The sequence below is a fragment of the Mercurialis annua genome, linkage group LG2 (genome assembly GCF_937616625.2).
Source record: "Mercurialis annua linkage group LG2, ddMerAnnu1.2, whole genome shotgun sequence".
Taxonomy (NCBI): Eukaryota; Viridiplantae; Streptophyta; class Magnoliopsida; order Malpighiales; family Euphorbiaceae; genus Mercurialis; species Mercurialis annua.
Genome location: NC_065571.1, coordinates 5178427 through 5203865, shown reverse-complemented (window position 1 = coordinate 5203865; position 25439 = coordinate 5178427). Strand labels below are relative to the sequence as shown.

General features: G+C 31.1%; 4 protein-coding genes across 5 annotated transcripts; 1 reads left to right on the top strand and 3 right to left on the bottom strand.

Annotated features, from left to right (window-relative positions):
* Nucleotides 1–94: 94 nt before the first annotated feature.
* On the top strand, nucleotides 95–1841 carry LOC126666608 (50S ribosomal protein L28, chloroplastic). The gene is made up of 2 exons (XM_050359428.2): nucleotides 95–373; nucleotides 1517–1841. The coding sequence occupies exons 1-2, from the start codon at nucleotides 187–189 to the stop codon at nucleotides 1747–1749; spliced, it is 420 nt and encodes a 139-aa protein (XP_050215385.1). The 5' UTR covers nucleotides 95–186; the 3' UTR covers nucleotides 1750–1841.
* Nucleotides 1842–2302: 461 nt separating this feature from the next.
* On the bottom strand, nucleotides 2303–5885 carry LOC126666960 (uncharacterized). The gene is made up of 10 exons (XM_050359897.2): nucleotides 5641–5885; nucleotides 5175–5329; nucleotides 4580–4852; nucleotides 4300–4429; nucleotides 3894–4001; nucleotides 3680–3782; nucleotides 3463–3588; nucleotides 2914–3107; nucleotides 2665–2760; nucleotides 2303–2592 (listed from the first exon to the last, which is right to left on the bottom strand). The coding sequence occupies exons 1-9, from the start codon at nucleotides 5691–5693 to the stop codon at nucleotides 2670–2672; spliced, it is 1233 nt and encodes a 410-aa protein (XP_050215854.1). The 5' UTR covers nucleotides 5694–5885; the 3' UTR covers nucleotides 2303–2592; nucleotides 2665–2669.
* A 2237-nt stretch (nucleotides 5886–8122) lies between these two features.
* On the bottom strand, nucleotides 8123–12968 carry LOC126669081 (protein NPGR2-like). Of its 2 annotated transcripts, XM_050362404.2 has the most exons (6): nucleotides 12683–12968; nucleotides 11838–12142; nucleotides 10814–11066; nucleotides 9075–10291; nucleotides 8774–8927; nucleotides 8123–8597 (listed from the first exon to the last, which is right to left on the bottom strand). In XM_050362404.2, the coding sequence occupies exons 2-6, from the start codon at nucleotides 12114–12116 to the stop codon at nucleotides 8281–8283; spliced, it is 2220 nt and encodes a 739-aa protein (XP_050218361.1). In that variant the 5' UTR covers nucleotides 12117–12142; nucleotides 12683–12968; the 3' UTR covers nucleotides 8123–8280. The 2 variants fall into 2 exon arrangements, with proteins under 2 accessions (XP_050218361.1, XP_050218362.1); XM_050362405.2 differs by lacking the exon at nucleotides 12683–12968 and having other exon boundaries at nucleotides 11838–12639.
* A 6391-nt stretch (nucleotides 12969–19359) lies between these two features.
* Nucleotides 19360–20989, bottom strand: LOC126669838 (glycine-rich cell wall structural protein). The gene has a single exon (XM_050363407.2). The coding sequence runs from the start codon at nucleotides 20835–20837 to the stop codon at nucleotides 19575–19577; it is 1263 nt and encodes a 420-aa protein (XP_050219364.1). The 5' UTR covers nucleotides 20838–20989; the 3' UTR covers nucleotides 19360–19574.
* Nucleotides 20990–25439: the final 4450 nt, after the last annotated feature.

Below are 25439 nucleotides of genomic sequence, written 5' to 3'. Positions count from 1 at the left end.
CTAATTGAAAAATCAATATCTTAACCAAATCAAATTTATCGGGTTGGTTTGGTTCGGTTTTGTTTTATACAAATGCAAGAATAAGAAGAGGCTTAAAATAAAAATGCAGACACACACTTATCCATTTATTTGCTTGTTACATACAGATAACATAAACTGATATCCTCCAATATCAATCACCTAAAAATGGCGATGGCAACGGCAACTAGTTGCTCTACTGTTTGTTTTCGCAAGCCAAATTTAGCCACAAAGTTTTCTTCGAGTGCTGAAATAGGGTTTGTTACTTCTCAATTGAGTGGCATCAGAATTTCATACGACTTCTCCAAGCCTGTTACTTCCATTTCTACTCCGCCTCTACAACCCATTGTTGCCCGTAATTTTCTTTCACCTTTTTACTTCTAATTTCATATATTTGGTTGTTTAGATTTTACCCACAAGAATTAGCTAATTTTTGTCATCAAAATTTGAATTATTTTAGCAGTTTTTCTTTTGCGTAGGTTCGGTTTTATTGAATTTTCCTCATTTGGTGTTATATATGTATATTAAAAAGGATTTGAGTAATCTGGGTTAGTGAAAGTTTTGAAAATTATCATTGCTAATTATGCGTTTGAATGTGGGGTTTTAGGAAGGTGATGAGTAGTTCAGTTAGCAATTCAAACTCTTTACATGTGAGAAACTATCTGCATATATTACTTGGAAACAGAATTAATGAAATAAAAAAATGGTAGAAATGATTTTTTTTTTTAAAAATAAGAGAAGTAGGTTATAAGTAGGGTTTTTTACATCTAAATTCACGAACAATACACGTTTTTGCAATTTAATTAGGTTTTGTAAAAGTTGTTAAATTTGCGCACCAACTACCGTTTACCTGGCAAATCGATATTGGCATTTAAAATTTGGTGAAATTTGATGATGAAGCTGGAGTTGGCCAAGCCATTCACGCATCAAAACACACTGTTCTGAAACTCCGGCTTCCGCATCAACAATCATTCACCGGATTTTCAATAGGTGGATAGATTTGCCAAGAAACAGTAGTTGATGCGTAACTTTTACAAACGTGATTAAACTGCAAAACTACATGCAGTGGCGTAGCCAGAAATTAAATTTAAGAGGGGCAAAATGTACTATTTTTATAAATAGTATGTAAAGTTTAAAATTTATTAAAATTAAGGGGGTCAATATGTAATATTTTCTAGGTAACTAATACAAATAGAAATTAACTTTACATAGAAAATTGTATTTTTCTAAAAATAAGAGGGGCAAATGCCCCTCTTATCATACATGTGGCTCCGCCACTGACTACATGTATAACTCGTGAATTATATGTAAATAACCCTCGTAAGTATGAAGATTTGGAATTTAGAAATGTTTTCAGAAGCATAAAAAAATGCCGAAACCAAAGAGTCCGATAAGTTTTCGTAGAATATAACTATCAGGAATGTAAAGTACCCTCATAGTTATAATTTAGGTAGCATAATATAGTTGATTAGTTTGTCATTTGATTTTATTTTTTCAGGTAGAGTGTGTCCCTTTACCGGGAAGAAAGCAAACAGGGCGAACTTAGTTTCGTTCTCAAACCACAAGACGAAGAAATTGCAATTTGTGAACTTACAGTACAAGAGGATTTGGTGGGAGGCTGGCAAGCGTTTTGTTAAGCTAAGATTGTCTACCAAGGCATTGAAGACTATTGAGAAGAATGGTTTGGATGCTGTGGCTAAGAAGGCTGGCATTGATCTTCGCAAGAAGTAGAAATTTTGTAGTGACTATTTCTTGCATTTTGATTGTTTTTATCTGTGAATTCTGATTTTTCCTATGTTCAGTTGAATTGTGTTTTATGGCAACCTTCTTGATGTTCCATGTAGGCAAATTAACCGATTTAGCCGATCTACTTTGACTAAATTCGTTTAAAGTTTGGTTAATTCAGTCAGTTCGAACACCCTACTGGATGTTTTTTTTTTCCGTTTAGTTGATCATTCAATCAGTTAAACAAAATAAATCCGATCTATATCAATTAAGTTTAACTAAAGATTTTGACTAGTTAAAAATATTAAAAAAATCAATTAGTGAAGCATTTTATATATTGTATTTTTTGAATTATTATTTTTTATATTTTGATCGACTTAATTGAAATTAACCAGTCAGTTTGACTTTAGATTTTTAAATTTTAGAATTAAAGGGTTAAAATAATTTAATTAATTCAGATTTGATTAAATCGATTGTTTGCTCACTCCTAGTTCCATGTATTCTTTTATACAATCAACCGACTGTTTCCAGGGGCTAAATTAATGATTACGAGTTGATATTGATATAACATATCTTTCTGGGATGCTAATTGTATTGTAAATAGTTAGCTAATCAATAAGTTCCCTAAGATTTTTTTCCTTGCAAATAAAGGTCCTATTCCTATAAATTTGTCAAAACAAATGTGCAAAATACTCTTCAAGTTTTTGTATTTTCTATCCTCAACATATCACTTCACCCAGCACGAGCAGAAATCGTGGTGTTAGCGTAAACTCTTCATCTTTTCAGCTGTTTTTCTGTCCTTGTTCTATCTTTACAGTATCAAAACTTCTGCAGCTTTTTATGCTATGCCTGCAGAAGGAAACAGACAATCAATTTGCATGTATTTTTTTTTAACCAATAGTAAGATGTGAGGAAATTGACCTTTTCTAAGCGGCGGTCTGTTTTTGCAGAATCAGATCATTGGCAGAGTAATAATCAGCAAGAAGGCGGAAGATAAACGAAGGGTTATATCCTCCTCTGTAAAGGAATTTGGACATGGTCAAAACCCAGAACTCACTCAACCAATGCCAAGCTTAAGAACTTAATAAAAAACTGGAACACTAAAATTGGTAGATCAAAAAAGGAAAAAGAAAACAATCTTCATCATCCAAAAAAATAGAATAGTCTTACACGTCTGTGATGAAAAGGCTGACTAGCTCTGGAGGAACATAATCAAATCCAGGATTGGCAACATGAATCATAGGAGCACCACTGCCACTTCCGAAATCCATGCAGTCCGAGAATTCTCCGAAGTCCAAGAGGTCAGATGGACATTTCATCTCATTTAAGATGACCCTTGGATCTTGAGGATACAGTGGACATAACTGTCAAACAAAAAAGTAGCGGTCGCAAAAGCAAAGAAAAAAGATATAACAAACTCAAAGCTCATATCCGAATACAAAGAAAATGTGTTACTGGTATTCAAAATATATATATTGAAATCCAAAAATTAACCATGAACATTTGAATTATGACTGTCTATTAACTCAACCTACTATGCAATATCATTGTATCCAGCTGTGGTAGAAAGTTTGTTCGGACTTTTCATTTGTACTTTAAGCCTTATTTTCATCCATTAATTTGCAGGACTGACTTATTTTTCCAGATAATATATAAAATGAAAAAAATGGGCCTTATTTTCTTGTATGGGGCGGTTACACAACAAATGGAACAGCATACCTTGTGAGTACCAGCAACCACAACAAATGGAACGGCATGCTTCCGAGCAGCAAGTGCAACCATATTCAAGCCAACTTGGCCGATGACACCGCCATTAGCCATCACAGCATGAACTCCTACTATAACCTTTATCAGAAGTTTCAAGTGTAATCAATTAGATAATGTTTACTATATCCATCAGCAAAGGTAAAACAAATAGGTTAGAATTATCTATTACCATATTAACTCGAGAAATCATTGCAAAAACTGCAGAATCTGTAATCAAGGTAGTTTGTAAGCCTTTTTGAGCCAAGTCTCTTGCAAGGACATGACCATGATACCTAATAAATGGCCAATCAAGAAGGCACGAGGCAGAAAATATAAATGTACAGTATTGAAAGAATTTTTCTATGCTCTCATAATTTGATTAGTAGGATGAGATATGTACAGACTTTGGAGCCCCTTCCGCAACAAAAACCCGAAATGACCTTCTTTTCTCCTTTGCAGCACATAGGAACTCCATCACAGTTCTTGAACGACCTAAAGTTAATATCACCTCACTGAAATATACAAACTAGTTAATTCCACTACAAAAAATAAGTGGCGATGAAAGATCAGAAATATCTTAAGCACACATCATAGATGAGATGCTCGCAGATCGGACAATAAAGAGGCTCAGGTTTTATTACATTATGTAAAAAATTTAATTTTTACACAATACGCATGAAAAATGAAAACAATATGCTGAATATCAACCAGAACCTTGATAATACGAAATATAACTGTAGAGAGCAAAAACAATTCAAGAATGAATAGCGCTTTAAGATAGAAAATGATACTAAGTGGCAAAGCAAATACTTTTGATGAATAAGCTCCACTGCTTGTTCTGCAATATGATCATGGCATGTATTCAACTCTTCAATGACTGAATTAATTCCCTCTATCACATCATTCTTCAATTTCCAGCTCTTTACGTTTCTTTCTGCAGCTGCACAGGGATAAGTCCTATCATTCAGCATCAAATACCATTAAAACTTCCTGAATATTGCTTTTTCAAGAAACAACTTATGCCTTAAAAATTAGCATCTCAGCAATATTTTAATCAATTGCAACCTACTAAACCGACTTAGCAACTTACATTTGCTTTTTCCTTCAAAACAATCTCCTAAAGGAGCAGAGTAATCTCCTATTGCTGAATCAAACTCGAAGTCCAAAAGGGTATGCAACGAAGGTTGACGCATTAAGCTTCTACCAGCAGGATTCTGAATTTGGATATCTCCCTTGTTTTCAATTTCTAGATTATCATCAGAGGTAGATAATCTCAACCCTCCAACAGCATTTGAGACAAGTGAAAGTTCTTCCTCTCTGATAATATGCAGAACCCGCCTCACAATATTCCCAATCGCAAGCTCTGCAATATCAATCATACAACACTTCAGTTAAGCTAAACCAGACAAACTATTACTAGTTGTACCCCCAGCTGAGTAGCATGGACATTTCATTCAGTCAATATTTCCCGTATCGGAAACGTGTCTCCCATTTCTTAAACGTCCCAAAAAGCGCAAAAACCTTAAATTAACACCGTTTTCCCATGTCCGTGTTCAATGTCCCGTTTCCCCGTATTTAGTTCATGTGATTTGAACACTACTTTTACGCATTCATTAACTTATTTTCCATAAAAGACGCACTTTAAATCCGTAAACTATATGATTAAACCAGGGGTAAAAACATACCGACAGGATTAGCATCAATGAGCTGAACACCAACACTTTTAACAGCATCAATAAGAGCGGAAGCCTGGTTGGTTTGCGGCGCCTTCATATGAGAAATTACTGATCTAAGCAAATCAGCTGTCATTAAAGCTGTTGCTTGTGAACCTTCAACTTTCCTGCCATTCATTTCAAAAATTACACCACAAAACAAACAAATGTATCACATATTCAAATAATGGAACACATTACAATATAATAAACAGACAAACAGAGTTAAAATAATTACTTTGACATGCAATAACTGAGAATTGAGTCAAGAACAAATTTTGTACACAATTTTTCAAATTTTACTCAATCAAAACATATTAATTCGATTAATATACCATAAACAAAAATTTATAAACATCAACAAAAATTTCAATTCTGTTTATGATTAATGGTCTTATGTGTACTTAATGCAATGAACTCGACAAACAAACAAACTCACCGTTTTCCGAGTTTGGTAATAAACTCATTGATGAGTTTTTGAGTTTCTGGCATATTTAAGTTGTGTTTTCTTTAGTTCTGATTAAATTCTGTAATGAATTCGTAAAAACTCAAATTTTAAGGTTAAATACTTAAAAACTCGAGAAAGAAAAAACTGAGATTTAGGGTTTTAATTATCGGAAATTGTTGTCATGGATTTGGAGTGCGGAAATCACAGCCGGTTTTATCAGAATTGAAACTTTTTGGAGTGCAACAATTGGACCAATTTTTATATTTTCAGCACATGTAAAATATTGATATTAAATATTGGGATAATAATTTACACCGTTCATTGTAATGAACGGTGTAGATTAATTTGATTAGAATTGTACTTTTTTTATTTACACCGTGCATTTTATAATGAACAGTGTAAATCGTGAACATAACCCACTCAAGTTTAAAATGAATTTGAGGGGATCCCAATCCTAAATATTGAGGTTGTATTTTACTTTTTTTTTAAGAATCAAATATCAAGCCCTAGGCATGTTATCTATATCTATACTATCTATATCTATATCTATATCTATCTATCTATACTATATATAAAAGCACGGATGGGGGACAGACAAATTTACTAAATAATCCTTTTCAGTTTATCACTAAATAAAGGTTTTATAGTCATTAACTAATTAATTATTTAATTAATCACTATTATAATTAAAGTCCTAATTAGAATAGGTAGCTAAATTGTCTCCAAATTAGTAGGAATACCTATCTTTTAGTTTGATCTAACTACAAAATTAAAATATTGTATTTGGTCAATATATTATTATTTAAATATTATCATGGATATGGAGCTTATGCTTGTTCTGCACTTTTTAGTCCTGTTAGTTATGATTTTAAGGGAGTTTAGATTTTCCGGTTGGATTTTGTTCCGGAGCTTTTCTTGTAATTGGTTTCTCGAATTTTGTAATTTTTCATTCTATTTATTTTTGTAGCGAGAAAAATGATGTATTCGCTAAGAGAGTGTCAACCTAGTTGAGATGCTCGGGTGCGATCCCTGATTTTTCGACTACAACTTCATATAAAAAAATTTCTATCTTATTATTTTTAAAAATATTATTAATAAAATTAAGTTAATTATTTAATTATGGTTATTATAAAACCAAAAGAAAAATAAATTCAATATGAAAAAATTTAATAACCGAATATATTATATTTACTTTTACAAAAATTCTTAACTAATTTACTATTAATTATAAATAAAAAATTGATATAATTATAATAAATTTACTAATATATACATTGACAAGTTACGTTACGAGCCACCTGCATAGCACGTAATGCGAAACTAGTAATTTAAAAAGATTAAAAAAGCTCTATCGTCTTAGGCTTTTAAAAAAAAATAACCATAGATAACCTTATATCTTAATAGATGTTGTTCGGCTCGATCCGAATTAATCTGCAAAATAGATCCTAACATCAGTCCGTAGTACCTATATTAAAATTATATAAAAATGAACATGATTGAATTTATCTAAAAAAAATTAAAATAGATTTAATTTAATTTATTTAAGGTTCATAATTTAAAGGACTGAATTATCGTTATGCATTTTATGATTTGAAAAGCTATGTCATATTACTCGTAATATATTTTTTAAGGCCCAATTAATGAAAAATATATCACCTTTTTGTTTTTTTTCGTTAATACTCTAAATTTTCAAACTCGTCAATTTTGGCTAGTTTTTTGATTTTCAGTTTGAGTTGTGACCATTTATTTGAATTGAAGTGGAGAAAGGTTTAAATATGTCTTTCATGTTTTATAATTTTTAACAATAAAAAGACAAATTGGAACAATATAATGAAATAATACGAGGGGCATATTTGAATTTTTTTTCTACTCTAATTTGAATAAATTACTACAGTTGAATTGAAAATTGAGAAATAGCCTAAAATTGACAATGTTGAAAATTTGGGACGTAAAAAAATTTAAAAAGGTGAATATTTTTGGACGATTAACCTTTTTTTCTTCTAAAAGGCCTCATTGTCGTTTTTACACAATACACAAAGTCGTTTTTTTTCTCAAAGAAAATCTCGCAACTAAGTTGCATTTATGGTCATACTTGTTTCAAGAAATATAATAGCAAGAAATGGAATAGATATTTCATAAGAATTGTAATAATTAAGAGAAGTGTTTATTCCACAAAATCATGAAAAAGCAATTTCATGGAATAACTATTTCATGAACCAACGCAAAGAATAGTCATTTTATACGGAATAGTTATCTCATTCCTCACCTGTTCCATGAATCAGTTCCATGAATCAAACATTGGCCTATGAGTAATGGCGATCATTCTGAACTTGCAATAAAAGTTCTTTTTCTAAAGCCAGCTGAAAATAATAAATGCGTGAACTTTTTATTAATTAAATATGTACAGGACTCGAAATATATATACACATATGTTTATAGCTAGATTTTAGATTACAAGAAGTTGGAATCAAACTTAACAATGAAAAAATATTATTCTTTTTACTATTCTTTGTCACACTGTTTACTATCATACAACAAAATTGCAGCTGTGGAATGACTTTTTGATTGCAAAATTTACATCTATATATGCGGAATTACAGAGTTTACAGAGACAAAATGTGCATTTTAGACTCATCTGAAAGGTTCAAGAGGTGCAGATTCTTCCAAAATTGCTGCAGCCTCGAAGCACTCGGCTGCTTCAAGTGGCGATGCACCAGCATCAATCTTGTAGACCAGCCCAAGATTATACCATGCGGAATGGTTCATTTTGTCAAGTCGAATTGCGTCAGTGAGAAAGCTTCTGATAATTGGTATTGATTGGCTACCGAGATGTCTCAGGATACTGGCCGTAGAGATCAAGCTCGGAACGTGGGCGGGGTCGACATCTAAAGCTGCACTGAATGCTTTCAGAGCTTCTTGGTGCGAGCCCTTCGCTTCATAGAGTAAACCTAACAAAATAAATTAGCTTGCTTATAGACTATGTAGCACGAAAATGGATAGCGCTGATACGAGAAAATTGCGAAATGATTCTTTTTACATAAACAGATTGAAAACGAAAACGGAACGTCGAAATATTAGACCGAGGGAGTCTCCGTACAGCGTAAGTTATGAACCATCTATTTACCTGCGGTGTGCCATCTCGATGCGGAATAAGGACCGATAGCCTTGGATTTCGAAAGACAGACCTCAGCGTCCCGCCACTGAGACAAACTTGTGTACACGTTGGCCAAGTCATGCCAAGTCTCCATTTCAAGTTTTCTATCATAATTTCCCTTACTCTGAAACAGAATAATAAAAAAGGATCAGCAATTATGGCATCTATAAAACTATTTCTAGCCTAACATAAAACTTATCCAAAACCGTTCATTTAAGTCCTTCAAATGCCCTAAGAACAAGGAGACGTAGATGTCGATGTATATGCATACCTTTAGAAGCCTCTTCCCACTGGCATATGTTTTATTTCGAACTTGGAGTACGGCAAGAATATGAGTATAGGTTTGTATGGCATTCTTCAACTGTCCTTGTGCAATCTGAAGTTTAGCTTTGGTTCGCAACAATTCTCCTTGGTCCCATTTCCCGGTCTGATCTAAAGCAGCATTGACTACCGTCTCTGCATCAATAAACCGTTTTTGTGCCGACAATATTCGAGCTAAAAGGATGTAAGTTTTAATACTAGATCCAGCCTCCAGTTTCAAAAGATGCTTTGCATATGAAAGTGCAATATCCAATTTCCTCTGCTCTGCATTTTCTAAGCTGAGATAGAATATGATTTTTGGATCTCTTTGTATCATTACTTTCTGAGCAGTTTCAAGTGCCTCGAGTGCTTCGGATTGCTTCCTAGTCCTTTCGGAATCAGAAGCGACTGATCTAGACTGAGCCGACAGTAAAAGACCCCACAACCAATTTGCAAGACTTACCATCTGGCCGCATCTTCCGTGCAATTTAGAGAGAGCTTTGGATGCATAACTCATCCCTTCATCGATAAAAATCATTTTTTCTGCACAAATCTTCGAACCCAGTAATAATTCTAGTATGCAGTCTGGATTATCTCTGTTACTGAATAAGTTCCTCAAAAGATTCAAAGCCACCGCATCGTCGCCCTCTCCGTGGTAACACAGCGCTAAAGTGCAATATCTTTCTCTTCTATCCAGGATTCCTGGAAGCAACTCTTCGATCTGATGAGCTAGTGCCCTTAGTTCACCTGAAACAGACAAGGCAAAAGACAGATGATCCAAGATTGTTGGGTCCCACTCGATCTTTCCGTTAGAAAATTTTCTTAATAGAATGAGTAACAGAAGAACAGCCTCCTCGATATTATTTCTCGGCACAAATGATCCGTCCATATGGGAACGAAGGTTTGGAGGGCTTGCGTCAGTACCACTGTACAAAAGAAATATAGCAAATTCTTTTTCAATCTTGGCTTTGATCTCTGTTTCCAGATTCCAATTATAGAGAAGTGCCCGTCGGTATGACAATATAGCCTCTTGCGGAGCCCCAGCAAGTTTCCACAGCTCCGGAAGAAGTTCAACAGCTTTGTTCAGAGTTTCTTGTAGCTTCCAATCTGCAGAAACACTTTCAGGTAGGCCATCTGGCAACGCAGACTCGACAGTATCCAAAATGACTTTGCATGATTGAGCAGCATCTGCAAATAAGGATCCGAAGAAACATCAGGCACGAAATAATAGTAACACAAACTGTGCTAACATAGCAAGTCCTAAATTTTGCAAAATTTTCATTTTTATTGTCTGTTCCTTCGATCCTTCTGTAGTTATGCATATGCACCAAAAAATAAGAGATTATCATAGATAGAAAGCAATAAACTAAATTGCAAGTTATATTATCAAAAATAGACATCATGGTATTTTTGGCAAATGCAGCATATCGATCAGATATATGCTTCTCATATTCAACCAACATTCTCTAAAAACAACTATTTTAGTTGTACATTTGACTAGATTCGTTTCCTGAAGCATCTAACGACGTACGAGAGGTTCGTAACCCACTGTTGGCTATCGGCTTGGTTTCCTGAAGTAGAGACTCAAAAGACAGCACTACAAATTTTACACTTACAATCTTGGCGAAATAAATAGTTTTTCTAAATCTTCACCATTTAGAGATATTTAATAACAAATTATGGCTAGGGAATGTTAAATAAAGTCTATACCTCCAAACCTGCTAAGACCCTGCAGTGATTTTGCTTTCAGAAAAATAGCTTCAAGAAGTAAATTAACAGCATGCATAGACATAAGTGGGACAGCATCACTTTGAGAACGACGTCGATTTTGTTCGCACTTTCTAGAAAGAGAAACTTTCATCTTGGAAGTCACAGCAGCCACATCAATGCCTTCAAATACATGAAGTGCTGCTTCTATACTTCCTTTCTGAAACTCAAGCCTTCCTAATAATGCCCTTGCTTCCTATAAAATGAGATAGAGTTAAGGTTTTATGGCATGCTCCGAAGGCATATACAGTTGATCAACCAAAAATCATAGCATGAAGTAAAGAACAAAGAGAAAACATGAATTTGTGTAAATTCTTAATATCCATGTTAAAATATTGACCAGTATTAAAAGTTTAGACTCAGGTCCAAATTTCATGCAGAATTTAGTTGAACCATTTGAATTTGTACAAATTGTCCAGCAAGAGGAAAATGTTTTTTGCGGAAATCTCAAAACACATGGTAAATAATTTCCGTTTTTAGTGATTAAGCATAACCACTTGTACTTAGTCACACAGCTTTCTTCCCAAGAAAATGGAATGGTATGGAAACAAAATGAACAATAAATTATACTAAGTTCCCTGTTTAAACTTTAAACTATCTCAAAACAGTTTCCCCAATGGCCATTTAGGAAACATGACAACTGATCAAAAAATTTCCATTATCTAGACCTGAAAATGATATTTATGGCTAAATAAGTAAGACTTGGAGAGCTTTTCCATAACTTTTTCTAATTAGTTTATTTCCAGAACAAAACACTCCCAATGAACAAAATGGTAAAATTGTGTTAATTTATGAGCACCCTACATTCATTCGAGAAGCAACCATCACCACAAGTTGCCATTTAATATGTCTTTGCATTTACGATGCAGAAGAAAAAATTCACTCATAGCAATTTGCATACACCAGGAAAGCCAAGTAAACAAAGCAACATAAAGGAAGACAAAATCAAAAGGTACAGTCTACAGACCTCATAGTTGAGGTAACCACTTTCTCGAAGAGTTGACTCAGCCTCTTCAATGTTACTATTATCAATCTTTGTATCTACCTCACCAGGCCGAGAAGAAAAGCCACTCACTGGCCGAGAAGAAAAGCCACTTGCTGAATGGTCCCGAGTTGCCAAGGACTCAGACGAAGCAGCCATGTCATCTACTCTTAACTGCTCCCCTGAACGAATACACTTCATCATCGTCCCCAATTTTCCTCGCACGTCAAGTCCCCACGATTTTATCCAGTTCTTAAGTCTCATAATGTCTCAAGAAACCAGATATGCTTCTAACATAACATTATAGATAATAAGACACATAAAATCAGTAATGCTTCAGAAACTCCAACAACATAACATCCACCTAACCAGTTAACTTAAAAGTTCAATACTTTTCCTAATTCCTACCAATAAAAACATGAATTTGGGCTGACTAAAAAATACCAAGAAATAAAATTTGAAAACTAAACACTATCAAAGAATTCTATCATCAAAATGATTTCTTAGAACCAATGAGCTACAACTCAAATAGTATAAGCGCTCTTCCTCCCACAAGCGCTCCCGTCCCGGATTATATATATGAAAAATGATTTCTTGGAATCAAATTCCATCAAATGGATTCCATTACATTCATGAAAACAAATAAACTAAGATCATACAACCAAAGAAAAGCTTGAAAACCCAAAAGAATTAGACAACAAAGAACTTAACAAAAGAAAAAAATAATTGAAGTGTAGTAGAAAGTAAAACAAACCCCATTAACAGTTTAACACCACCATAGACAAAAGTAAGAGCTGGGATCAAAAAAATGAAAAAAAAAAAGAAAGTACCTTTGATAATAAAAAGGTATGGAGTGAGCCCACAACCCATCAAAACCAGCACAGTACATCTCCACAAAAATTCAACTTAACCAAGAATCCAAAGCTCCCAATTAAAATACTTTCTTGATTGTTACACTTCCCTTTCAATATAATTTCTTTTTTTCTTTTTGGTTTCTTCTTTATTAAAAAAGAAAAGAAAAATTGGACTAGTTCAGCTGAGTAGTTATTTGTTGGTGAAGATTCAAAGAGTGTGAATGGGTAAGTAGAAACAGAGGAGCATGGGTCTGAACCTATATACATTTATATTTATAATTATATATTCTTTTTGTTTCTGTCAATGCTATTTAGTGTGAACACAGAGAAGATTTGGAGGGGTGACTTTTTAAACTTAACTTTTAATTTCTGCAATTAATACATATATTAAATATTATGGTACCAACAAGTTTTAATTTAAATCGTGCGTTCAAATCTTTACACAATCGTTTTTTTCTCTTTAATTATAAAAAAAATAAAATAAATTTATAGTCAATTTAATTTTAATTTTAATTTTTTATTAATTTATTGTATATTTATCTTTAATCTATTGAGTGTTGCTCATTTTTAATAATAATTTTTATATAAAAGATAAGATAAATTAATAAAAAATCAACTTTAATATTGAAACGATTATAAAAGTATAGTAGGAACAAATTGGTCATCATTTACAAGTTGAGAATATATTGCTACTCATGTCTGACTAGTGAACATTAAAATAATACTTAAGTTATAAAAATCATATTTTATTCTTATTTAATCCATTTTATTAGTCAAGATATAAACTAAACAAGAAGAAAATGTCATGGGATGGACCCAGTTTTTGTATGAAATCTACTACTGTCTGGTCAACTACCTTTTTATAAAACTCCAATTAGTTTAATTGAGTTTATTTTTCTTAGGTGTGAATTAAAAAAATAAAATTTAAAATTTAAAATTCCATCACAATTATAGTCAAAACAAATTATGAATTTTATGTGGTTTTTTTATTTAAATCACGCAGTTTAATTTTATCATTTTCATACACGAACTAACACATTTTTTCAAATTCATATACGGTGTGGAGATGTCACGGCTCTATCGGTGTAACTCGTTGAGGTAGATGTCATTTACACCAATAAATAAGTGTCACTTCAACACCATATGTATAAATTTGTAAAAATGATAGTTCGTGTATGAAAAAGATAAATTTAAACTGTTTGATTAAAATTAAAAATATGTAAAATTCGTGATTTTTTTGACCTTAACTCTATTTATATCAAGTTAAATTTATGTTTTTTTTACCTACAATCATCCAATCTTCAGAATTACTGTCTTGATTAATTCATACTGATCTCGTTAGGATTAATTAAAACGATAAAATTCTTCCAGACAATAATAACACCGCTTTTTATTCATAGTTTGAATTTGAACCTCTCTTTAAGAAAGGGATTAATTGCAAATTGATTCACAAATTTTATTTCAATTTGCAATTATAACACGAACTTTAAACTTGGTAATTACAACACCAATTTTTATTTTTTAGCAAATTGGTATACCTAAAGAAAAACATTAACACAGACATTATAATATACAAGCACATGTTGTTGCATGATTGGTCGGGATATTAATTTGTCAAGAAAATGTAAATTGGTACTCCATCTGTCCCAATAGAGTTGTCCACTTTATCTTTATTACACGGTTTAAGAAAAACAATTACTATTGTTTATGGGTTTTGTAAAAAATTTCTTATTTTTCTTGTCATACCCCTATTTAATATATGGTTCACTTGCAATTTACTTTCAATTTATTCATTAGATGATTTTAAATAAGGGTAATATAGAAAAATTGAGTGTAAAAGTCAGTTACTTTTTGAAAGTGGACAAGAGTTTTGGGACAAAAAAATTCTCAAAATGGACAACTCTATTAGGACGGAAGGAGTATAATATTATCAAGATTTAAAGTTTGTGTTATAATTACAAATTAGGATAAAATTTATGTATTAATTTACAATTAACCATTAAGAAAACAAAAATTATACACTCCATTTCCAACCTTGTTGATAAATTCATTAGCAACTGATTTTTTATTGCAATTGGTGAGACAGTAATTCCAAATTAAACTTTTTAATAGTTTTATTACTAGATTCTGACCCGGACAATCTTTTTGACTTTCACAAGCTGTACTGCTATTATAGGCTTTATAGCCAAGATCTTCATTTAAGCTTTTATTTGAAGTTAATAAATTAAATACTTCGGGAGAAATTTTTAGGTAGACTCGGTCTACCACGTCATCTGTAGACCAAACCTATCACATTATGACACGTCATTAAAATGATGGCAATCTTGTAATATTACTATTCAAAGGTGTAAATAAGTAAAAAATGAATTTACAAAATTGCCATCATTTTAATGACGTGTCATAATGTGATAGATTAGTCTACGGATGACGTGGTAGACCGAGTCTACATAAGAATTTCTCGATACTTCGGTGTAAATTGAAGGTAATTTAAAAACAATATTAATGTATATTTAGGTTACTTAATAAAAAATAATTTATTCAAGTTATTACATATTTCAAAACTAAAATAAAAATATATTTGTTAAATAAATTACTCAGCTCAAAATAATTTTTTAAATTATAAAGCATTTTTAGGCCTTATGTGGTTGTGAGTAAGTTAATCAAAAAAGTAAATTTTATATAAAGTGATAAAAAAGAAAGTTTTGATTGTTTTATTTTATATGCCTTACTTTCATGAAGTACGCTGTCAAACTTTCTCTCCAATAAAAAAGTAAACTTCTTTAACAAAATTTAAATAAATTAATTTTTTTTTAAATAAATAGATATAAAATACTATAGTATTTCTAAATAAATATTTTTTATTTATTTGAAAAATAATTATTTTTATCATTTAATATATAAAAATAAAAATTAATTTTCTTAAAAGTTAAAAAAACAAATAAAATTGAACTATCTAATTAGATTCCTCAGTAAGTAATTTTTCCTTTATCAGGAAAAATATAATTATGAACCAAATGAGACCATATTTTCTTATAAGAGTACTTTTAATCATTGAACACACTATTTTACAGATGTTCATTATAATGTCTCAAAATATTTTAAAAAGTTATATTTATTATGAGTTTTTATATGTAAAACATCTAAAAAAATGCATAACTCACAGTTTAAATAAGGTTAATTTGAATTGATATAAATTTATATTAAATTCTAAAGTATATATAAAAAATTTCAGACACAAAATTATGAATGAAAAATATGCAATCTAAAGTGAATCATCCAACATAAGTTTCTTTTAGTTTATAACCCTTTTCCCCCCAAGAGTTCAATTGATTTTTCATCATCTTTTCGATATAAAAGTCTTTCTTAAAGATGTGTTTTCATTAAATATTTATGAAAACACGCCACATTTACCAATTTCATAAAAATATGATATTTTTTATTTTCTAAACAAAAATAAGCTTTGATAAATTATTGATGGATTTTTTGTAGGTCGTTGGTAAATTATTAGCAATTGTATTTATAGAATTTATGAATAGAAGCATATTTTTATAAAAAGATACATAAAAAACATATCTTTGTTAAAAGATATATAAAACATATTTTTATAAATATTTTTTCAAAAAATAAAAACATATACAGTATCTTTTCCATTAAGTTCCGTGTTGCTTCACTATGAAGCAATGGATCCTATTATTTGGTCCGTCACAGTCACGAACATCATATTTTCATTCATCTTTATTCTAACTAAAGCCTAAATGGTGACAAATCCATCATGTTAATTATAGATATAAACCCAAAAACAATACTACTATTCTAAGTACACCCCAATACAATATTAATCTATTTGTATCAACAATAAAATATGTTATAATTAGATATTTTTATACAAACTTTGGGCATATAGTTCGGTTTAGTTTAATTTTATCGAAAAGAAAATAATAATTCTTTTTAAAAAATTTACTTATAAAACAATAAAAATATTAAATTTAAAAATCAAATGTAAATCACATTATAATTTTTTTATACATTTTAGTATTTAAAATATGAAATAAAATAGTATTATTGTGTGAAAAATATTAGTATTTTTTAAAAAAAAGATTAACAATTTTATATATTTCAAGTTTTTTGGTTTTTTCAAATTTAAAACCAAACCAAACTAAAATGTATCAATAAATTCATAATATTAAGTCCGGGTCGACTATTTTCAATTTGATTTGGTTTGATTTTTGATGCTTTTGATTTTTGTGCACTCTTAAAGTGTGTTTCTTGATTTGATTGAAGATGAAGCATTTACATGAGTGTTAGATGAATTGCACGACTTACCAACTCAAGTTTTTCATTTTGGCAACACAAAATGACTTGCAAATTATGTTACTTTCGCTTCGATCAATTCTGAAACCAACTCATGCATGGACCACTCAAATTACTGTAAGGGCGAAGTGAAAAATCTAAAGTTCCACACTAGTAATAATAAATACTGACAACTCCGGAAATGAAAAGAGTCAACCGAGCACCTACAAAGAGAGAAATTTTATAAGGAACCATGCTGTATTAGCCTGGAAATCACTCCGATGGTAAAATCAGTACACTGTGCAAGAGTTTGAAGGTAAGTGTTTAAAGGTGTGAATAGTGATTAGCACCTGCCTAGGGCCAACGTCCAAGTGTTTATAACCATAATATGTGAGTTAACTGCTAAACATGTGAATGCCACGTTTAGCGATAATCACGGGAGAACCCCATGTTCCCATATTCTCAACGGAATGCTCGCCTGTTATGTTAGTTTGGGCTCGCCTTAGAGACAGACGGGCGAGTCCTCGAAGACTCAGTACAAACTGGTCGGTAACAAGTGCAGAAATTGATTATCATAAAGTTAGAAATGCATTATTTAATTTTTTTTTCTTTTGAACAAACTCACTGGTTAATTCAGTAGGGGTGTTATCCCAAATATAGTTGCTCTGTAAGGAATTTTTTTGTTGTCTAGAGCAATTTTATGTGTATTATATATAAATAAAATATTTTCTGTTAAAATTATGTACTTTGTTTTTTTATTAACCCGTCTAGCTGAAACTATACTTCCTCCGTTTTATTTTATTTGTCGCTGTTACATTTTCACGCATATTAAATTAAAATACACTAAATATTAGAGATATACCTTTTAATATCCTTCATTCTTATCCGGAGAATATAATATGAATATATTAATAATTTTACTCGTTAATCTAAACATTGCACTTATTAATGGTAAAAATAAAAAAAAATATGTTATTATATACTAAAATTATAAAAAGTATTGGGTGCATACCTTGTTTTTTTTTTTTGAAGCTTCTATTGGACATTTGGACTAGGAGAAGTGCCATATATAATAATTATTGCCCCTCATCATTCTTGGCTACATTCAGTGTCCACATTTATAGATGTGTCGGTATTGATCCAACTGAAGAAGAATGCAATGGGCAATTAGGGTTCAAAATTTAAGGCTCCACATCAACATATATCATAGGTAAATTTCAATGAGTTTGTAACTTCACTGTTATGTTTATCATGTCACTTGATTAATGATAATAATTTTTTCATTAGTGTATACCTTGACTAGCTGCAACAATTTTTGAAATTGCTATATACAACATCTTTTAGCAGAAAAAATTAATGTAGCTGTAAAATTATTGTTATTAATTAAAATATTTTTTGTAGTGTGTCAAAGGAACTAAATATTATTAATATTTTTTGGTATGTCTTTTAAAAGCAAATAAATTTATTAGTTTGTGGCAGGTTACACTAATATCATTAATACAAAGTTTTAGTATTTGATCTAAAAAATTGATTTAACCTCATATAAATACCAATAATATAAATTTGAATTTAAAAGTATTTTAATTAATTTTTACGATGTAGACGCAATGTATTATTGTCAAAAATATTATTTATTAAATCCGTCAAAAGCGTGATATTAGAATTTTTAAAATTTACTTATTAATTTAATTAAATCTGTAAAAAGCGGAGTAATAATTTTAAACTTAATTGATAATTTAAAAAAAAAATCAAATACAGCTCATATATAATTTCTTCCATCATAAAATCCTGAAAATAGTGGCCAATTGATCACTATTACTGTTTTTCTGGGACACAATATTATTCTGGGACAAAATTTATTACTGTTTTTTCTTTTATAAAATAATTAGATCGATTATTTTCTTAAGTTGTTATATTTTTATTATATTTATGTCCAATAATTTCTATTTTTTTAAACCTAGACACCGATTGAATTGAACAAAATTCATAGAGTAGTTTATCTTAATATATTTCACCGAAATTCATCTTTTGGTACGAAAAAATAATACGAGAAACCATAGGTTGCAGAAATTCCTCATCTCTCAAAATTTCTCATTTAAAATCTCATTTTATTGGTGAAAAAGTTAAAATTCACTCTTCTTTTTTATAAATGATTGATTATTTTAAAATTTAATTATTAAGTTTATGAATTTTATATTCAATTCAAACAATAAAATTATAAATTCCATTATTTATAAATTTAGTATATAAGCCTTCGATTCAAATGGTGAAATTATCTTTTGCATCGTGATTTTATTTTTATGTCAAAATAATGGGTCGAACAGAAATGTGGCAGCGGACAAAGAACCTTGAAATGAACTTGATTGAGAGAGAAAAATATACTAATCAATAACATCACAACGAACTTGCAAAAATATTCAAATGCGAGTACAAACTTGAACTGCAAATGATGATATTAATGCTTAATTTGATACTCTTTAGTACAAATAAATAAATAGAAGTACCATTTACCATTATGTTTTAAACGGGACGAAACAATGTTTTTGTTATTAAATTTCCATGCATGCAACGTTGAAGCTTAGTGGTGTCCGATTCCACCTCCCCCGCCACCTCCGAACCCACCTCCACCACCAAATCCACCTCCGCCACCACCACCTCCACCGCCTCCTCCACCAAATCCACCACCAGAACCACCTCCTACTCCTCCACCAAATCCTCCTCCTTTGCCAAACCCACCACCTGAGCCACCTCCAAATCCACCACCCCCGCCAAAACCACCGCCTTTCCCAAAGCCTCCACCAATTCCGCCACCTTTGCCAAAACCTCCACCAGCACCACCACCTCCACCAATTCCTCCTCCACCACCACCTCCCAATCCACCACCACCACCTCCACCTTTGCCAAAACCCCCACCAATTCCACCACCTTTGCCTATTCCACCTCCAAGACCACCTCCCTTGCCAATCCCACCACCTAGTCCTCCACCTTTACCAATTCCACCACCCAATCCGCCACCGTGGCCCCCACCTAATCCACCACCCTTTCCAATCCCACCACCTACTCCTCCACCTTTCCCGATTCCACCACCCAGACCGCCACCGTGACCACCACCTAATCCACCTCCCTTACCGATTCCACCACCTAAGCCACCACCCTTGCCAATGCCACCACCTTTGCCTTTTCCCCCACCGTGGCCACCACCTAATCCACCCCCCTTACCTATTCCACCACCAAGGCCTCCACCCTTACCAATTCCACCACCTAAGCCTCCACCCTTTCCTATCCCACCACCAAGACCACCACCCTTACCAATTCCACCGCCGAGACCGCCACCCTTTCCAATTCCACCGCCAAGACCGCCACCCTTTCCTATCCCACCGCCAAGGCCACCACCTTTGCCAATACCACCTCCTAAACCTCCACCCTTTCCTATCCCACCACCAAGGCCACCACCTTTGCCAATACCACCTCCTAAACCTCCACCATGACCAATTCCACCACCAGCTCCACCACCAAACCCACCACCCGAACCGCCTCCAAGGCCACCACCACCACCAGCTCCACCACCAAAACCACCGCCTCCACCAGCTCCACCACCAAATCCACCGCCTCCACCAGCACCTCCTCCACTACCAAAACCACCGCCACCACCAGCACCTCCTCCACCTCCAAAACCACTCCCATATCTACCACCCTTGTCAATGCTTATGAACTTCTCATCACTGTCATCTTTTCTGACAGACACCACATCTCTAGCAAACACACTCACCACAAGAACATGAATACAAAGCAATGATAACAAAGCAGCCGATCTCCTCTTCACCCGTACCATTGTTGCCATTATCCTGGAATTTAAGAGTGACGATGAGCTAGTTCATTGATGAGAAAATTGAGCATTAACAAAAGGATCTTTATAGCTAGTCCCATCTTTACATTTGCATTAATCATCTCAACAACTAACTGTTCGTCACATTTAATACAAAAGTTTTCCTGTACTTAGCATCACGCGTTTGATGCAGCTGTAAATATATATGCCAAGTTCTTTCTAAATCAATCAGCATGCACATGTATGTGTGTTGCATGGTTAATATGCACATATTTTTGGATATTCTTGATGATGTATGCCATGATAATATTCATCTCATAATGTCATCATGTCTACTTAAATAATCATGTATTAATTCTTTTCACTCATGTTAGTTGGATTTCTGTTTTCGAATAAAATGTCAGACTTATTGATTACTGCTATAAAAGAAATCATGTACTGTATATATGAAGGAATTCTGATGTTATTCTAAAGTATATGTCAGAAATTTAATTCAATAATTGTTGTGATTATGGAATTTTAATTTAACAAATACTATTATTTAATTAAATAATTTGATATCATCACCTTATTCGAAATCATTTATCTCTTCTTATAAAGGTTCTAAATTCAGTAACAAAGGCAGATTGTAACTTGAAAAAAACAGTATAATTTTAAATTATCAAAATATCAGATTTTTTTTTTCAATAGACTCGTGTATTTATAACTTTTATTTATCTGATCTATAGTATTGATGATAATGCTCATTTTACCAACATATCGAGTTAGGTGGACATTTAAATTCATTTGACGCACGTTCGACAACGAGTATAATACATACTATTATTTTTTCATGCAATAAAAGACCTAACAAATCAAAATAATTATAATATAAAGACTAGATAAAAATAAATTTTTGTAAAATATATAAATAAATAAAAATTAAAAAATACAGAGAATTAATATGAATTTGACTTTTGAAATTCGAACATTGAGGTTTGATAAAAAAAATTAAAAATCTTACTTGATATGGTTGATTTGGGGAAACATATAGTGATTTTGGGAATAAAATCTTGTTGATTTAGGGAATTAAGTATGCCAAATTTACTGGTCATTCCATCATATTAAAGAAGATGGGCACAATGAGAGTGCATGATGCTGTAACCGACAAAGAAAATAGGTACTAGTTGAACAAAATAATTTCGGTGTGTATATATATATATTGACAGGGAGTAAAATTCATCTCATGCTCAATTAAATGTTAATACAATATTTCTTGTTTCAGTTCAATACATTGCACTTGGATATATATAAAGCAAAAATAAAAATAGGAACAAGAATTAGAACATAGCAAGATTTTTTTATTATGATAAAAAATATTCTTCTTTATTAGAAAAGAAAACTAGACTTACACTAAAAAGACCAGGAATTTTTTTTGTCAAAATAAATACCTTTGCTCTATTTTGAGTAATTTTTATTCTGAAAATAGTGCTAAAAATATTCTAGCCATAACCATTAACTAGTAAGAGGCCGACGAAATTTGGATGTAGATGGGGTAGGTATTTGTTCTTGAACCCTTGCATGTGCTTGGTGGATGAAGTATTTAATTGCACTGTCTCGACTCTCCACTTTCTTTCACTTTCAATCTCATCCACCTCTAATTTAATCTAATTTATTACTTAGTATTGTTTTTGGAAAATGAATATCTTCCACTTTATAGCAACATACAAAGAAGATTATCCATCTTTTAATTTTCAAATATCCAAAAATATTCACTTTACAAATTTAAACTACTCGTTAGTATTTTATTTGAAAATATTTAATTTCAGTTGGTTGTTTTAAAAAATGAGAATATATAGATAAAATAAAGTATTAATTTTTCTAAACTAAATCTACTAATCTTTTTGGAGGCGGATGAGATCCACTCATATAGCTTGTAAGCACAAACAGCGACACTTAATTCAAATTGTTAGATTAGATGCCATCCTAATTAATGATAGGGTAATGTCTGTTCAATTATTGAAAAAATAAGTGGATATTGGAGTAATGACATCTTTAATATAGAGATAGAGTATATCTTGATAAATTTCATTATAATATGTCCATTAAAGGAAAATATAACCTCCACATATATATAGCTTACTATGTCATGAGGTCGGATTAGGAATCAACTCTGAGTCTCTGATAATAATAAATAAATAAATATATATGTGTAGTGTGTGTGGAAATAATTATAAAGGTGTGGTATTTAATCATTTTAATGATATATTTATTAAAATAAAATAATGACATATAAAGCCAAATACTTAATATATAGTCACTGGATTGGAAAAATATTTTAAAATAGATATAAAAATATCAAAGCATGTTCTGCATGTAGCAGTATGCACCAAACCGAACTGATAAAATTTAAACTGAACAAAATTTATAAAATTGTCTGTTGGATTAATTAATTATTAAATTATTAATTTTTTAAATTTGATTTGGTTTTCAATTTAAAAAAAAAACTTAAAAAAAAACTTTATATATTTTTTATGTATTCAAATGGTTAAATTATACAATACATATAATTTAGTTTAGATTTGATCGTTAAATTATTATCTTTTTATTTTTATTTTATTTTATTTTTTAAATTTAAAAAAATTAATCTTATATTATGATTAAATCAAAAATCAAACTAAACAAAAGTTTTAATTTTAATTTGTTTTATTTTTTATTTTATTTTAAATCAGTCAATTTTAATATTTTTACTACTTAATTTGCCGATACACACCCCTACATGTATGCATGCTCTTCTAGCTAGCAGAAATTGAAAATCTAAATAAGAATTTACAGAATAAAATAAGTGGTAATTTTTTTTTTGGTATTATTACGGGTTTTCCGAACGGATTCCGAAACTCTAATCCGAAATTTTAAGTGGTCATTTCTTTTAATTGTAAGCCACCATTTATTTTTAATTATTTAATTATTTTATTTTTATTTTAGTAATTATTTCATGCGTTTCCTTTTTTAGTCATCAATTATTATTTTCCCTCTTGCTTCCTCTATTAACTTTATGTCTCTAGCCAGTAGCCATTAGACCGGAATAGTTGAACTCCTATCTTTAGTAAGATGCGATGCTTTCCTTTATAAATTAGATATTTTAGGATTTTAGCTATAAAAGAACAACTTGGTCTAGTCATAAATAATTGGTTAAATGGTGGAAATATTAAAAGATGTTAGTTAGTTAGTTTAGAGCCATTAATCTTGTGCACATTGGAAGAAGAGTGGGAGAAAGTAGAACTAAAATTTTAAAGATTTTTCAATTTTTTTAATAATGCTCAAATTTTAAAGAAAAATATTCATAAATTCCAATTTTTTTAAAGGAAGTTCAAATTCTTAATTCGATCTCTCTAAAAAGAGCCATTCATTATCTCTAACCTTTCACAACCGTAAATAATATTTTTATAAATAAAGGGTTGTTTTTGGATTTTTTTTATATCAACAATAGCTCTAAATGATGGAGATTATTATCTTTTTTTGTTCATTTTTTCATGTATATTGAGGATTCTTGGCTTAATCGAGGCTTTTTTGTTTCCGTGTGATTTTTTTTTGGTATGATTAAGCTTTTTTTTTGAAGTTTTTTATATGCGTATCAATTTTTTTTATTTGATCATAATTCTAATATTTATTGAAGGATGATGATTGTTTAAATATATAAATATTGGATGTTTTGTTGCCTCCCAAATTTTTATTAAAGTTTTGTTTCAACGGATATAAAATTAGTGGGGATCAATCCACACGCCAGTCTAAATTACAAATGAGATTTTTAATCAAGTTTATTATTCCAGCCGAAATTATTTATTGTTTTATTTGTTTTCATATTTAGTTGTTGGATTTTAATTTGAAACTTAATGTCATCTAATATTAAAAATCTTAATTCTGATCATAGGGAGGGAGGGTGCATGTGTTAGTTTTCTGTAAATAAATCAAGAAATGTTGGAGTAGCGAAGTAGGCTATCCTGGGCCTAAATGAATGCAACTTGGGCTCATATGCGAATCTCATTTCTCAATGCCACGAGATGGGCCATGTCTAGCCCTCTATGTCGCGGCCTGATCATCATCGGTATTTATTTTGGGCTTCCACTAAAAATAACTAAAATTTTAAAAATATTTAGATGTTGATTTTTTTTTATTTATAAAAATATTAAATTGACTTAAATATATCTATAAAATACCAAAACATGAAAATTATTTATAAAAATACAGTATCTATACTATTGGTATAATTTTAATATATTTTTTTATTAATAATTTTTTATATATATTTTCTGATTGATAATATATATAATTTTTTTATTTAGTAGTGAACCATTAAATTAACATTTGAACTAATAATTTATATTGAAAACCATTGCTTTCAATAATTAAAAAGACAAATGAAGGGGATAAGCTTTTAAACTTTAAGGGCCAATATTCTTAAATCTACAAGCCTAACACAGCCAATCTATAAAAGGCTATTTTCGCCATTTCATCTTAACTGATGGCATTTCTGATATTGTTTAGAAAACTAGGACTCTTTACAATCACTAACCATATAAATTTGAAAACCCCCTCTAATTCTCATTTTTCGATGGTGCTATTATATACATCTTCGCT

Excerpts from the sequence above, each read along its gene's own strand:
- LOC126666608 (XM_050359428.2), top strand. The coding sequence starts at position 187 with ATGGCGATGGCAACGGCAACTAGTTGCTCTACTGTTTGTTTTCGCAAG. Across the intron at positions 374-1,516 it reads TCTACAACCCATTGTTGCCC|GTAGAGTGTGTCCCTTTACC; the intron begins GTAATTTTCTTT and ends TTATTTTTTCAG.
- LOC126666960 (XM_050359897.2), bottom strand. The coding sequence starts at position 5,693 with ATGCCAGAAACTCAAAAACTCATCAATGAGTTTATTACCAAACTCGGA. Across the intron at positions 5,330-5,640 it reads ATTACCAAACTCGGAAAACG|GAAAGTTGAAGGTTCACAAG; the intron begins GTGAGTTTGTTT and ends AATGAATGGCAG. Across the intron at positions 2,761-2,913 it reads AGCCTTTTCATCACAGACGT|AGGAGGATATAACCCTTCGT; the intron begins GTAAGACTATTC and ends ATTCCTTTACAG.
- LOC126669081 (XM_050362404.2), bottom strand. The coding sequence starts at position 12,116 with ATGAGACTTAAGAACTGGATAAAATCGTGGGGACTTGACGTGCGAGGA. Across the intron at positions 10,292-10,813 it reads GGGTCTTAGCAGGTTTGGAG|ATGCTGCTCAATCATGCAAA; the intron begins GTATAGACTTTA and ends CCTTATTTGCAG. Across the intron at positions 8,928-9,074 it reads GTGGGAAGAGGCTTCTAAAG|AGTAAGGGAAATTATGATAG; the intron begins GTATGCATATAC and ends ATTCTGTTTCAG.
- LOC126669838 (XM_050363407.2), bottom strand. The coding sequence starts at position 20,837 with ATGGCAACAATGGTACGGGTGAAGAGGAGATCGGCTGCTTTGTTATCA.